Source organism: Anas acuta, chromosome 1 (genome assembly GCF_963932015.1).
Source record: "Anas acuta chromosome 1, bAnaAcu1.1, whole genome shotgun sequence".
Classification (NCBI taxonomy): domain Eukaryota; kingdom Metazoa; phylum Chordata; class Aves; order Anseriformes; family Anatidae; genus Anas; species Anas acuta.
The window spans coordinates 174790769-174806746 of NC_088979.1; the positions used below are offsets into that span (position 1 = coordinate 174790769).

Genomic DNA, 15978 nt, shown 5'->3' on the forward strand with positions numbered 1-15978 from the left:
CTTTAAAATGGCACAGAATTTCCTGTGTACTCTGAGCAAATTATCTGCCTCAGGCAGAAATACATTTATTTACTCTTGTTGAACTGCTAATGCAGAAGTCAATGCAACACACTGTACTGGTATGCTCAAAAGATGAAACCACACACTACTAAGATGTTCTATAGGAATGCTTGCTTAAGAAAAAAATTAGGCAAAAGCTTCATTATGTCAAACATTGCAGTTTCTTTCCTAATTGGAAGCATTGGAAGGCATTCCATATTCCAATAATTTTCCCTTTGCCCACTTGATTTTTTGCAATGTTTAAAAGCTTTAATCTAGACTCAAGACAGTATGACATAACATTTTTGCTTTTCTAAAAAATATGCTATATCATTAGATTAAGAATGATGAGCAATACTGTACATGGAGCATTTCCTTGATCAAAAAGCATAAAAGAGTCTTTAAATTCTCTTTAAATTCCCTTCTTAACTAGTCAAAGATATCAGCCAAGGTTCATTAACAGTTATGTACAGGATTCTTTATCTACTGGTTTGGTATTTTTTGTTCAGAGAGATACTTTTGGGAAGATTTCTGTTCTGCTTGTTTTGAATTATACTACGATCTTGATCCTTTCTTTACTGCTGCTTTAGGCTTTGTTTTTTTGTGTATTTGCATAAAACTTTACCTATTGGCATTTATACCATTAGCTTTCTCTGGCATAAACAACCTCTCTGCTTAGCCCATATACATTTGCTTGGCACTGTTATTCAGCACCATGCTTTCAAAATTTTGCTGCAACATGACAAATTGTCAACAGAAATGGTACAAAACAAAGCAAAAAATTATGATTTTAGAAAGCACTCACTTTCCAACTGGTACATTCATAATTTACTTTGTTGTCTGATAAATATTACATATTGTCCAAGCATATTTTCATATTTAAACTACTTTCTTAAATCATAACATTCTGGATTTGGTGAAGTGCCTGCTAAACAACTATGCATGGACCAAAATGCTTGGAATGAGCAGAAGTGGCTATCATATACAAACAGATAATAATAGCTGACCAAAAGCATGCTGTGATGGTAACAACATAATCAGCATAACATCAAAAAAACTTCCAATAAAACTCTTCCTTTGAGTTAAATGAACAAGCATTACTGATTTGCTTTTGAAAAAAATGACTGCTGCACCTTTCTTTAAATGACTGAAAAGATATACATATAGAACTTAATAGCCTTACTGATTCACAGGATAATTTGTGAAATCAAAATATTTACATAACTAATATAATAACAGGAAAGGAGACATAAGTAGAAATCTCTTAATAGTGGTATATATAGATTACATGAGTCTTCAGATTCAATCTGCACTTCTGATTACACATACATTTTAGCTCTGATTTTTTGTATTAAATAGGATGATATGCAGATTGTTAGCTTTAAAAATACGTACTTGACTCTATTAAAGTAGACATTATTTAAATATAGAAATCTAGTTATATTAATTAGAAATAAATTAAATAGGTCATCTTCAATGCACAGCACACAGATGGAGTGTGAGCAGTATCTTGCCCCTAACATAAACAACAGACAAGTAGAATCAATTGGAAGGATGAAAACATTCATAATCTACATAAGAAATGTGCTAGCATATCTAGGAGTTTAAAAAATAATTCAACATTGCTCTAAAAAAAAAAAGGAACATACAAAGATACAAAGATGCTAGCTACAACGTCTTTTAGCTAGAAGCAGTTCAACATTTCAGCATGTGGTCTCTCGCAATTCTGACTATGATACAGAATTGGTACGGTGTGCCTCACCTGGACCTGTCTCAAACACATCCTCTGAACTCCTAAAACCAGACAGGCCCTCAGCACCAACCCGGACTTTATATGCTGTTCCTGGTGTTAAACCCTTTAACACAAAGAAGCTTCGAGAACCATTTACAATTTCTTTTTTCCAATCTTCTTTGCCTATAAAAATTTTAGGAAAACAACATATTGGAATTTTAATTGTCTATGTGTTACTGAAAGTTTCTAGACAGAATATTATCAACAGTTACTTGACTAAACTATGGATTGGCTGAAAAAAACAACAACTATTCTTTCAAAAAATAAAACTATATAAAATTACGACTGCAAATAATATATTGCATGCAATATATTGAAGAATACACTATTACACATTAATTATGAAACTATTTTAAACATTTGTTCCATTGTACTGTAGAAATACTATTTTAATTTATTTTCTTTAAAGACTTACTGAAATTGCAATTATCAAATACATTAAAATAGATTTTAATCATTTAATGAGACTATACTTTTCTAGTTTCAGTTAATATTTACTTTAGTTGAGAAATTCTATTTTGCAATCTGAACAGATCATATTTCCTGATCATTATCTTCTTTTTCTAGGACAGTTGCTTCTTTGACTAATATCCATAAAAAATTATTTATATTCCAATTTTCAGATATATCATCTTTAGTCATAACTTTAGGAGAATAAAGTATTTAAATATCATGGTTTTATTAGCTATCTATCTGTGTTACAGTTATTATTTGTATTATCAAAGATTAAAACCTATTTTCATGCCAAGAAAAGTATGCAAGTTGGTCAATACCTTGTTTTAAGGTTTAATTTAACAAAGAAAATAGTTTTTGCTGACTGTTTTATTTTCCTGATTTGGATATAATTTAGGAGAACTGTTAAATCCCATTTTAATGTATGTAATCATATTTTTACATATGTAATCAATGCATTTAAGCGATCAGCTTTAAGTGATCTACATTTTAGAAGTTCATGTTCACAATAATTTATAAGATAATACAAAGGAACAAAGGCTGATTTTCTATCTAAGCATCAAAAACCTACTACACATTGATGTTTACTATAATGAGAATTATTTGATCTCCAGATCAAGTTAAAAAATGTTTTTTCCAAACATTTCAAAGCTATCATTAACACTGGGTCAACTTAGGACCATGTTTAAAAATGTTTGAAAATATATCTGAACACTTAATATAATTTAATGAAATGACTTCTTACTGCCTGCTACACCATATTCAACATAAAAGTTCGCATGATCTGGTCCCTCATACTCCCAACTGATATTGGCATAGGTCTCAGCAGCAGCTGTTGTAACATTTCTGATCCTTGGATAAAGTGGTTGCACTGAATACACAATAGAAAAACAAAGCAGAATATGAAATTGCGACTTCATACATTAAAAAAAAAAAAAAAAAGAAAAGAAAAAAAAAAGGAAGGTACTATGCTAATTTAGATCACATACAGGGAAAGTATTTGTCATTGTTTCCATTACAGGAAATTAGTGACTAAATTAGCATGCTTGGTAATTGAATCCTAAGCAGTTACTACACCATGAAATTAGAAAGTGAAATCTATGTACTCTAGTGAGCATGCCCTATAACACTGAAACTGCCAAATACTTAAAAATGCTTAATTGTCAAAATCCCAGAAAACATTGTTTCTATTCATCCAGAAGTAAAATGAACATAGTGGAGAAGTGAGAACATTGTCCAGGTAATGGGAAATGGAGAGAACAGAGGTATGAAGGTGGCACACACCTCCCTTTATTCCACATGTCACTGAATGGACTGTAAATGCCTCAACTGCAAGCCCTTTATAGGACTGTGTCTCTATTGCATTGATAATGATAAAAAAGGAACACAATACCCTTATAGAAAGTTGGACGGACAGTATGCATGACTGGGGAGGTTGCAAAAAGGGTTTCTGAATATCCTTCACCATCAGAGGTAGTGGGAAAGAAAAAATAAACAATAAAAACACTTTACATCAAAAATTATCATTTAAATAATGCAGTAAAGCCTTACCTGCTAAACGAATAATGCATGCACACTCTACATTCATGCAAAATTCAATTAGTTTTACTTGTTAAAATATGAAAGGGCTAAATGATAAACACATATTTGAAAATGAACAGGAGTATATTTTTACTGAAACCTGTATTTTTACAGAACATTTATGAAATCAGCTTCATTGCCATTATGGATTCATTGCAACTTTAAACATTTCCATAACATTCCCAATGTTATGGAGAGCCAATATCAAAATATTCTGGTGTGAAGCACTCGAGTCACTGGAAAGCAAAGAAAAACAAAACAAAACAATACTATGGATTTTAAGATACTGAGTCCTATTATCATTCTCGTCAGACACAAGTGTGTTGCACAGATATGCACAAAGTCCCCTATGCAAATAAGTCCTTTTCTCTTCGGCATCTTGTAATTAGCCACATCTTTGCTCATATCTTAATTTTTGTTCTCCAATTACATCTGTTAAAAATGGACAAAAACTTCAGCATGTTTGTTTGCTTAATATTAATAAAAATAAATTCTATTATTTAGTGCAGATCCAAAAGGTTTTGAACGAAAATGCCTTACTCTGTTTGCCACTGACATTTTGATCCTGCTAAAACATCAAAAATACTTCCAAAAGTATCATGGAACACCAGAGGTGAAATCTTAGTCTCAGGAAAGACAATGACAAAATTCCAGCAACTTTGCCTATACCAGAAAATAAAATGAGCAAAGGCCTGTTCTCAAGGCAAGAAGTGCTGCAGAGATTTTATTCACATACTTATTTCCTCCTCAGAACAGGATGGGCTTGTCCATACAGCTGACTGGAAGTAGTTCCAAATTTGATTCAAAGAAAAAATGGCTTGCTTTGGCACAGTAAAATAAATAAATCTGTATAGACAGACTAAATGAGTACTGCAACTAGAAATCTATAGCTCCTGAAAGTCTTTTTTTTAAAAGATCTAAATGATGCAAATTCCATCAATTCTTCTGAAAATGTATCCTCGTTACAAATTTTCACACTATCAGGCTTTTTATCTCCATATTTGTACCATTCTTTTCTTAATTCTACTTCATTAGTAGAATTCTCATTCAACTTCAGTCTGTATTAAACCTATTACTGCTATATTTGATGTCTTTGTAGGTTGTTGTGCTTATGTATTTTATACATCACTTCTTTCACCAATCAAAAATAGGGAACATATTTGTTTAAGACATAAAGAATATATCTATTCTCTAAAATCAACTTAAAATCAGAAAGAACAAGATTTTTTTAAAAAAGCCATCTAGGTTACTAAATTGGCAACAAAACCACTAAGAAATACCAGAGCCAGGATTCTGGTATGGAAAATCTGGTCTGTAATCATATCCACTATAGTAACGCAAGGGGATTACGTTCTGCTCCTCTGTGCCACTTTAAGGTAGCAAGAAGAAAGAATAGCAAGGTCTAAATTTAGAAACATTCAGAGTCTGAGACTGTGGATAGGATATATAAACATCTTGCCTCATTTGCACATGGGAACAGGTGTAAATTACAATCAGCATCTTAGTATTTGTTCTTTGCCAAGAAAGCTACCGGTTAGTACTCTAAATATAATTTATTCTGTTTTGTTTCATTAAATCATATTTTCTCACACCTATATTTTCTCGGATTTTGCTGTTCTACCAAAGATGTCTAATTAGTAGCAGAACTGTATGGCTGACATTTGTCACTGATGTCAAGGTCAGAAGAAACTGTAAGCAATAATCTGTTTCTCCTGCAAAGAGATGCCACAGAACTACATCTGGCTTTTCCCTCCTGATGCCTGGGTGCTCATGGATGAAGTAAAGAGTCTCACCCTGTGTGAAAGACTCCAGATGACAGCCAGCTTCTGTATCACTAGGCTAATTAGATAATTACCTTTCCTGTGAAATGTGCATCTTTTCTTGTGTTCTTGTGTTTGTTTGTTTGGGGCTTTGTTTTTTAAATCTTTGATTTCTAGTTTCTGCCCTGACTAAATGGCTGTTTGCTAGATTAAAGACCTAGTATTGAGTAAATTGCTTTCTGTTCATATGATTGCACATAACAGTGAAATTGGCTCAGAAAATTATCTTCATTCTTTTGGTTTTTTAGTTTCTAAATTCTCTCAAGTGACTGACTAATGCTGACATTTCCCAGACGTCCTCTTTTCTGATTTTTACCAATGGTTGCTTGTACAGTTTGATCATTGTGTAGTATTTGGTCAGTTTTAAGTTCTGTTTTTTCTTATCGAACACAACACACCAACAAATTCATTCAGTAGCGTATTTATTTTCAAAATTATTACTTCTGTTATTCTTCCTCTTTTTCACTACTAGTTGTTCTAATAATTCCAGCAAGCCTGGAAATTGTTAGTTAAATCTTTCAACTCTGCCATATTTGCAAAATGGGTATACATGTAGGTAAAATAAAAGATAGCTGATGGATTCTAAGGTGATGAAAGCCTGATGTCTCGGTAGGTACAAGATTCAGAGCTTGTCTCCAATCTACCCAGACTCTTGTCTTCTAAATCACTACACCTCTAATTATAATTAACATCTTAGTACTTCACTATGCTTCCTAGCACTCTTCACAAATGCAAAATGTGTTATTGTCAGCTGGCAGAAACTCTCAAAGCATGCAAGTGGCAGTTGGTGAAAAGAGTGAGGCTAGAAAGCTTTGTCTCAGGGAGAAGTGCTTTTTGAGCAGAGGAACACCGTGTTCTTGTGATTTACAGCCACACATAATGCTGTGCACCACCAATGACAAGAGTCACTTCAAAAATGATGGGATTAGACTGTTAATTAAGTTATGCTTTTCATACAAACTGACTTTTAATTCAGCTGCCTCCAGTAAATTAAGCCATTTTAACCATGCTGTGCAATGCAAAGTTTTGCTGATATCTCTGAGTACTGTAGTGAGATATGGTATTAAAGAATTTGTCAACTGTTGAGAAAGTCATAGGCTCAAAGTAGTATTTTCCTTTCTTTTCAAATTAATTTCAATATTGTTTTTTGTTGCTGTCATTGTTCTGTTTGTTTGTTTTGTTTGTTTGTTTTTGTTTTTGTTGTTTGTTTGTTTTTTGGTAATGGTTGGGTTTTTTGCCTTTTTTTTTTCTTTTTGGTAGAGGAGTATTTAATCTTCTAACTTTTCAAGAACAGAGCTCCTGCAAATAACACAATTGTACTTGGACGGCAGACTCAACAGAATTCAGTAATTTGTGACATAAGATATGAAAGTATCTTAATAGAATAGCTACTCTAACTCACGATTTAGTGTAGCAGAACAGTAAATTAAATAATCCCTAAAGTGATTAAGCTTTATGAAGTTTCAGGGGATTCATCAAATCTCCAGCAAGAACTGGCAGCTATGTGATAAACACACACCTGATGACTCATGTCAAATGGAAGAAAAATATAAAGCGATATATCACAGAGAACTAGGCATACGACAAATTAGGGGTTTGCTTTAATTTGCTTTTTAACCCCAAACTTTTACAGTAGGAAATTCAAGCCTTAGTATAACAATAGGAGCAAATTCCTTTTCTGGCATTGAGAGATGGGCATTTTCTGGCATTGAGAGATCTCACTTCTGAGATTATCTAAGCCATTGCAAGAGACTTCCTATAGTTCAAGAAATACAGAAGACAATGAAAAAATGCAAGAAATAGTTTCATTGATAAACATTTAGCATGGCATAGATTTTGTGTGAAGTCTAAAAAGCAGAATGTATTTGCAGGAAGTTTTACATTGAAATGATCATCATTTTCTTACGCATCCAAAGCATCAACATTTTTCATGGTAGACTTAAAAGAGGAAAAAATCGAAGGTTTTTTTTAGCAGGCTGTACTGAAAGAACCACATAAATGTATCAAAGAGAAGTCCACAGAGAGAGAGTGGCTTAAGGATCAGTACAGAAATACTATAATTAACTAGAAGAGAAAAAGCAGCTTGAACTTGTTAGAGAAAAATATGGAGACATGATGTGAGATGATTCAAAAAGGGAGGTACAACAGATGGTGGGCAGGGGAAAATGGTTTAAACAACAGCATTCTGTATGGAACAAAGAATATTAAGATGATCCTATCATTTCCAAATAGATCAGAAATATGAACTGAGGTGAGAATGATTTCTAGCCTTGAGTGAAGAACAATACATTGGAGATTCAGCCAGAAAAAAATAAAAGTTTCAGACTCAGAGGCTCGACTGCTTGTATTTTTCCATTGTAACAAAAGTATTTCCATCAGTTCTTGAGATGTGAAGTTCATATGAAGAACACGAGACATACTGAAGTACTGCATTGACAGCAAGTGTTAGTTTCAATTAAAGCTCCCAATCTTACTAGCTTTGCAGGTCACATCTGTCAGTTATCAGTGCTTTTAAATTAGAAATGTGGACTATATCAAAAAGAATCAGAAAAGTGAAACAAGAAGGCTTGCTAAATGTAGAGACGTGCATAATTACATGGCATGACTCCCTCCACTTCAACTTACCACAAAGACCATTACAAGCCCCTGTGACTGTTGATGTTAATCAGCAACTTTCACTTCTACCACTGGTCTAATCTGTATTCTTTTCTTTCTTCTGTAGTCTATTTATTTTAAAATCCTCATCAAAGAGGGTAGGAAAGCCTTGACTCCAGTGATCACCAGAGTCAGTTTCCAGCTGTTTCTATAATTACTTCACAGGTCATCAGGTTCTTAATCCCTAATTTCTTCTCACACCTCTGTTACCCCATGTCTGTTGGTAGATGTAGACGTTGATGTCAATACCCAGATGCCAACGGCAATGCATGCGGCTTATCAAATACTTTATTCTTTATCTAATTATTTATCTTGATTAAATATATCATGCATAGTACAACAGTAATTATAAATGAAAAAATATAGTGCAAGTCAAATTGGATTATAAACAGTATAACAGGGTAGCTTGCCCATCCACAATAAAACCATTTCTATCATGATTTACTCATGTGGGGTTGTGCAACATTGACATGAATCTCCCAGTTAAATTTCATCAGAGGAGAACAAAACCTCAGGTCTTGTAATCAGCCAAAATCCATTGCATTTTGGCTATCTGATGCAATGACACCAGTTGCAGAAAGAGCACTTTGATTAGTATGGGTCTCTTTTGCTGTGAGACAATTATTTCCTCTTTATACTGTCCCCCTTTGTTGCAGCATGTTGTCCTTTTATGTTCTATTCAATCAGGATATGTCTATCTTTACTAAAGGAATAAGGGGGGAAAAAAATCTTTATCCAAATTTCTTATCCTTGAACTTACTTTCATCTAAAGTTACTATTAAAGGAGAAAAGGCAAAAAGGCTTGTTTCTTTACTGATTGATCTGGGTATCTTTACAACAGCTACTTGACACCAGTGCAGTCATTATGATCAAACAAACTCAACTGAAGTGTGTCAGTAAGCAGTCTTTGGTTGCTTTCCTTGATTTTAAACTAATGAAAGACTACAGTACAATGAAAGGTCCGTGCCTGCATAGATAGACTGCAAAAGTCACATGGTGCCAAAGGACCACAAGTATATATTTCAGGACAGCAAATATATTTCAGGTCTACAATAAAAACATTAAGACACTGTAAGATCCTTGGCATTAACACTAGCATTATTTCCCTCAGCACTTTAAAATACAGTTTTATTCTGAGAAGTGAAATATATCTCAGGTTGTACACCTCGCCTAGGTTTAGATGCTTTCAATTCCCCCAAGACCTTGTGTCTAATGTTTCTGATTGACCAGCTACAGGCCTTCGGAAGCAGCTAGCCAGCAGAAAACACACTACCAAAATTTCACTGAGTTTTATTCTTTCTGAATCTGACATCTACTGTCTTGTTAACTTCCAAGATATTCATCTCAAATTGCAAAAGAAAGGATATATGTATTTTTCTGATAACTCCTGCCCTTCAAAATGAAACACTGGGCTGTTGCTTTTGATGGATCAGAACACAGTTGAGGATATCAAAATTTCATATCCTTCTCAGTTTGGCTTTGGGTCTACATTAATGAGAACTGTATCTACTCAAAGGCTGTCCTGCAGGAGGGAGAAGGAGTAAAAATTCACTGCTGGGCATGGTTTCTTCTTGAGCGGGCTGAGTATTTCTGTCTCCCAAATCCACCCACTCATGGGACCAAATAATTTGGCACTTGCTAATATGATCCTCTTTTTCCTTTCTTATAGTCCAGGATCAGTAGGGAAATAGTTAATCATGTTAATGCAAGTAACCACTGAGAACCTTCATCTCAGAGCTGCAGCAACTCAGATGTCATAGCAGATGTCATGGCTTTAGCACCATCCTGTTTGCAGTTCCAAAGTTTTCTTTACGATTGTAAGAGCTAGATGCAACAGGAATATGTGAAAACTTTGAAACCATAAACGGCATGGAACCAAACGAAGACATCTGCTTACGTTTTCAGAGAATCTGAGATGACAGCTCTGAAATGTGAGCTGCTCCAGCTGATCTTACAAATAAGATGCTTTCTGCTAGCCCTAGACTGTGATACAGCTATAATTAGGCTGCAGTTTCACACAGAGAATCCATTTTTCCTTGCATGAGTTTTTATGCTCAGCTATAAATAATGAGAACTTAATTTACATTTCTGCTGCTATGTCGAGGACTACAAGCCAGTTCTGTTGTTCCAATCTGTGCTGACTTCCCAGCTACAACTTGACTAAAACACAGTAATAAAGACTTAGCATTAAAATAAACCCAGAACTCCATACACTTACCAGAAATGTGTTTGATATTAGAATGCACTTATATACACATGCACAAAGGCATGCTTACACGGTCTGACTTCTCCACCAGTCTAAGTGGGTGAATAGCATGGCTATTATTATAGCCATATAATTATCAAAACACCTGATCATCAAGTGGAAAATAAATATATGTGAAACAACTTATTTTGTCTCTTCCGAGTTTGTAAAAAATAATGGATACTTTCATGTAGTGATTTTGACATGGGATTTTTATGGCCTGAGAATCTGAAACTCCAATGTTGGTAAGTGTTAATGACACCTCTGTGATAAAATCACACATGGGTATAGAGACAACTTTCTGACTCAGCTCTCTAAAATCTCTCAGGATAATCTTTGCTTCTGGCAGTAAAGGTATCAAAATTCATAAAAAACTGTGTGAAGAATACATTGTTCGACAGAAGAACTTCATTATAAAGAACCTAATATTGCTGAATGCAAGAACAAGGTTCACAATATGCTCCACTCACTGAAATATCTTCAAGTGATCACCCACAAGATTTGCGAACCTAAGAGAGCAGGAAGTCATCTGCCTCTATATTCCATCTGATACTTGAACTGGGAAGTATACAGAGTGTATTGTCAGTCATCTGCCTCCTATGCACAGTTGGTCGCAAATGAAGTAAATGTGATCAAATGGGTAGCGTTAATCAGCAGCGAGAACAAAGGCACACCTACTTTTTTGAAAGAAAAAACGCGCATGGCACAGGCAGTAAAAAATCTTTGTGAAGCTGCTGCTTTTTCTACTCCAGCTCATCAGTGCTAGTGCACCTGGACCCTGAATATTTATGACAGTGAGATACATCTGTTAAATGTTCAGAAATAATTAGACTTTGCTGAAGCAAAGCTAATGAATTCCCCAGGAACTCTGGCAAAATAAACAGATGAAAGGTATTAATAAGCATTCTGTATTCTTTTTTTTTTTTTTTTAATGTAAATGTTTTATTCCAGCACTGATTAATACTTCGTATAGTAATGTGTAGTTCAAGATTTTCTGTCCTTACCACTACAATTTCCCCATTTGCAACACTGCAAAATCCACACAATAACAAATCATGCAGTTTTATTTTACCTTTGCCTGCACCTACAGCAGGACGAGGAATACCAGCTTTAATGGAGGAAAACAAGAATAGGAACACTATATAATTAGATACAACACCAAAGGGAACATACATATAAATAATTTCATTTTAAACCAGAAAAGCATGCAGACTAGATAAAATGTATTAATTCAAATAAATTAGAAACAATCTAGTTATGCTGAACACCGACAGACTACTACAAGACAGAAATTAATATACATGCATTTGCTAAATTTTTTTGGTCATGCTTGTTAAGACACGGTTTAAAATAAATGTAGTTTATATGCAACCTTAATACACTATTAGAAAAATTGCATTGCATACCAACTCATCTATATCGACTGAAATAAAACTGTAATTTCAGTAATCATAAAAATACATGAGAAGATGGTATCAAGATAGACCTTTAATATTAAGATGTGCAAAATCATAAAAGGCTTTCCCCCAATCCTTCCCTTTTGTTTGAAATTACTCTTATTTTTTGAGCTTTCATAATTAAATAAATAGCATCTTCAACAAAAGAACTGCCAATATCCTAGAACTGTTACAAATGTAAAAATCAATAGTGACAGGATCAAACACTATAAATAAGGTTATTTAAATATACAATGTCACCAGTTACTTGTGGTCACAAATTAGAATTTTTTTTTTGGCATCTTTTATGAAGATGTATTTTTTTGCCAGCTCTGTGGGAAAAGTTTAGACCTCTGTGGCATAGAGCTGCATCATTTCAGTATTATTCTCTGTAATTATGTATTATTCTCTGGAATGGAATAGCGTAAGGGAGGAATAGCACTTAAAATGTAAAGTTACATGAAATTTTGAAGCCAGAAAAAGCCAATGAATTAGGTCTTGTGAGTTTATATCAAAAAGATAGACTTTACACTTATTATGGGGCTTCCGCTACAGTAGAAAAACTTTGCACATCTTTTCCTAAAAACTATTTAAAATATTTTAACAGTACATAATAGAGTTGAAAAAGCCCTTGAGAATTTTTTATCAGGGACCATTTTCTTAATGGAAGGAAGCAGTAGTAATATTTTTAATAAAACTGGTAGTATTTTTTTAAACTCAGTGGGTTTTCTTTATACATACCCATCTTACCTTCATCCATAATTGTTACTGCCTCCTCGGTTATCTGACTTCCTGATCCAACTGATGTTTGTGCATTAAAGTAAAACTTGTATCGTGTGCTGTAATTCAAATTTTTTAATATCAAGCTGCTCTCGTTGGCGGGTATTCTTATCTCTACCAAGGGACCTAATTCATGTGTGTTGTTAACTGTTATTACAAGAAAAAACAAACAAACAAACAAACAAAACCACAGTTACTTAGGAAAATTGCGTATGTTGTCATTGTATTAAAACAGACTTCGTTTTTCTGTATTTGTCTGCTGCATCGTTCATTTCCAGTCACTTAAATGATAACCTACTGTTTCCAAAGAAAATCACCTTTATATAAAAAGGAGAGGGACAAAAATTCAGAGGGGAGATAAGGAACAGCTACAAGTTTCTTAAGCTCAAGGTCCATTCTTAGATTCAGTATCTGAATCTAAGGTACTAATTCCACATCAAACCAACTGAACGTACACACTTTTGAAACTTTGATCATTCAGCTCTCCGTATCTCTGAACTAACTGCTTCGGAATAAATTCAGTATGCTTAGGAATAAAAATACTGAAATGACTTCTAACACCAAGGAACAGTGGAATCTTGTAAAACAAACTGCCTTCATCTGTTCCAGGCATATGCCTAAACTCCTAATTGACAGTGCCATTGCTGATCAATTTCTGGGTAAGTAGGCAGTAGCATGTGGATCCTAAGGAAGTGACTGGCTGAATGGAAATAATGAGCAGTTTAATTTAAAGCTAGTATAACTCTGACATAAATGAATGGCACAGAGATGGTATTTTCATTTTAGAATAAAAACTGAAGAAGCAGACAACAATATAATTGGATGTATTTTGATCTACTGCTAATGATATTTTCTCTGCAGTCAGAATATAGGATTTATAAGTGCCTCTAACTTGGCTGACAATTAGGGTCTTAATAACCAAAAGTAATGGAAAAATGTTAACCTTGCACTTGAGCAAGTGGAATTTTCTAAATTGGGTCAGATATAATAATCTTTTGCAAACTTGACTTCTACAATGCAATCATATCTTTTGTACATTACAAATTTAGCATTCAATAAATGAATTACTATTCAGCAAACATATTGTAAAAGGTGTAAATATTCATAATTAACTTACTTGGTTGAAACTTCAGTATGTATGATATCAAAATACCATTTGGATGGGTAGGTGAACCCCACTCCAGAGTCAGAGAATCCAATGTTGGGTTAGTGATCTTCAAAAAGGAGGGTGAGCTAGGAACTTTTAAGAAGAATATATGGTAAATACAAAGTAGATGAACTTAAAACAGCTAATGAATTATTAAACTCATGGATTATTACCATATTGAGCCAGATTATTATTTTATGATGTCCAAGATGCAAATTCAGCAATTGCATCCTTAGTATACTCATTTTGAATACACCACATCTAACTTAATTCCTAAGTTTCCCATTTCATACCTCCTTCAGGTGTCTTAAATACTTTGTCTGGGCTTGCTGGTCCTTCTCCTTTGCCATTGACAACTCTAACATTCAGCTTGTAAGAACTATAGGGCTCCAGCCCTGGCAACATTCCAAAAGTCTTGTTTCCCCTGAAAGTCAAGATCTTTTTCTCTATATGTCGCTTACTCCTTCTGGATAGACTCTGTACTTTCCAGTAGTAAACCTAAAGAAAAAATAAAATCTATAGTGAGCATTGAGGTGTTCTGATTTTGCAAACTCTTAAGCTTTCCCATGTGTATCCATAAATTACAGGTAGGAATAACTGCAATTTTAATGAGCACCATAAAGGTTTCCTCCTTGTCTAGACACAGTCACGTCTACATGACTTGGTGAGGACTACCTATCATTTGCCAGTTCTGTTTATGCTCAAAGACACTTTGACACAAGTTCTGTTTTGGAACTGCATTTGTGTCTGACAATTCTCATATTAGCATCTGAGTGGGCAGATCATTTAAACCATCTATACTTGCAGTAATATGTCTACACAGCTTCCAAAGCAAACTTGGCACCTATTTATAGATGCCTTTCACCTGACTACACAAGATACATGTATATTCCCTGTGATGTGGAGGCCAAATAGATTTTTTTTTTAATGGAAAAAAAAAAATAGGCTGGAAAAACACACAAGTCATGAAAGGCCTCTGAGGATACTGTCCTGCAATGTTCTCCACATATGGTCATAGAAGAAATATTCCTCCATTTATGTGATAAAAAGATCAGAGCACAAAGCTAATTCTGATGTCCATTCTGCTGATTTTCTTTCAAAGAAATTACAGAGCCTCACAGGTAATTACTGGAATCTGCTTGACTGCACTGTGTCTCTACCACAATTTCTGGAAAGACATTAACACTTGTCCCTACAAAGACTTGTGTTAATCCTCTGACTATCACATTCATATGCATCATTGTTCATTTCACACGGCAAAATTTTCATGCATGTATTATCGGACACTAAAACTGATAAAGCAATGTAAATTGCTACAACTCTGTTTCTGTTTATGCCAACTGTAAAACACCTATTTAAGAATGCTAGGATTTCACGTGTGAATTCAAAAAAGGGAATTTTTAGGACTTACAAAGCCCAGATAGGTCACTTATAAAGAAATACACTAACACCAGCTTCCTATTGCTAACTGTGTATCATTTCACTCCAATTGCTAACTGCCACTGTGTTTTACATTGCTTGAGTTAATGTTTTTCAACACTATCAGTTGTCATCTTGCAATTCTCATTCTACCAACTAGTGCAGAAAGCCATTTATAAGTTAAGAAAAACTTGAGTTGATATTTGTATTGAAACTCATCGGGTATAGTTCCTTTCAAAAGCACATTATTATAGTTGGGTCATCACTTATCCATAGCCAGGCTGAAATAGAAGGAGAGCTTTAATAAGCTAGGTTTGATAAGCAGCAATCTCAAAGACGAATATGACAGTAAGAGATTGCGTTACATTTTTCGCCTATTGAATAACCACTGACATTATACGAATAACAAGAAAAAATGGCAGTAGTAACAGCAAAAACATTTTTTTTTTAAAGTTTCTTCTTAGGTTTGAAATGCTTCATAGTACCAAAGTATATCCAGTAACAACTAATTAATATAAAAACAAAATATAAGTGATATGGGGTATAGACTGTTACTAGATAGATGTCTTTCTGGTTTGTTTGTACATTTGTCTTCATGATACGAATCTTTA

At 34.1% G+C, this 15978-nt stretch overlaps 1 protein-coding gene across 41 annotated transcripts in view; it reads right to left on the reverse strand.

Annotated features, from left to right (window-relative positions):
- NRCAM (neuronal cell adhesion molecule) overlaps window positions 1-15978 on the reverse strand; it is a 150834-nt gene that overhangs the window by 16663 nt on the left and 118193 nt on the right. For 13 of the 41 annotated variants that reach the window (XM_068669437.1, XM_068669455.1, XM_068669417.1 and 10 more), the window contains 7 exons: window positions 14242-14446; window positions 13919-14041; window positions 12772-12948; window positions 11658-11693; window positions 3678-3743; window positions 3030-3155; window positions 1802-1954 (listed from right to left, as the gene is read on the reverse strand). In XM_068669437.1, the coding sequence (XP_068525538.1) occupies window positions 1802-1954; window positions 3030-3155; window positions 3678-3743; window positions 11658-11693; window positions 12772-12948; window positions 13919-14041; window positions 14242-14446 (886 nt within the window). Of the gene's footprint in view, window positions 1-1801; window positions 1955-3029; window positions 3156-3677; window positions 3744-11657; window positions 11694-12762; window positions 12949-13918; window positions 14042-14241; window positions 14447-15978 lie in introns of all 41 variants that reach the window. The other 28 variants (XM_068669445.1, XM_068669442.1, XM_068669441.1 and 25 more) reach the window with 6 other exon arrangements.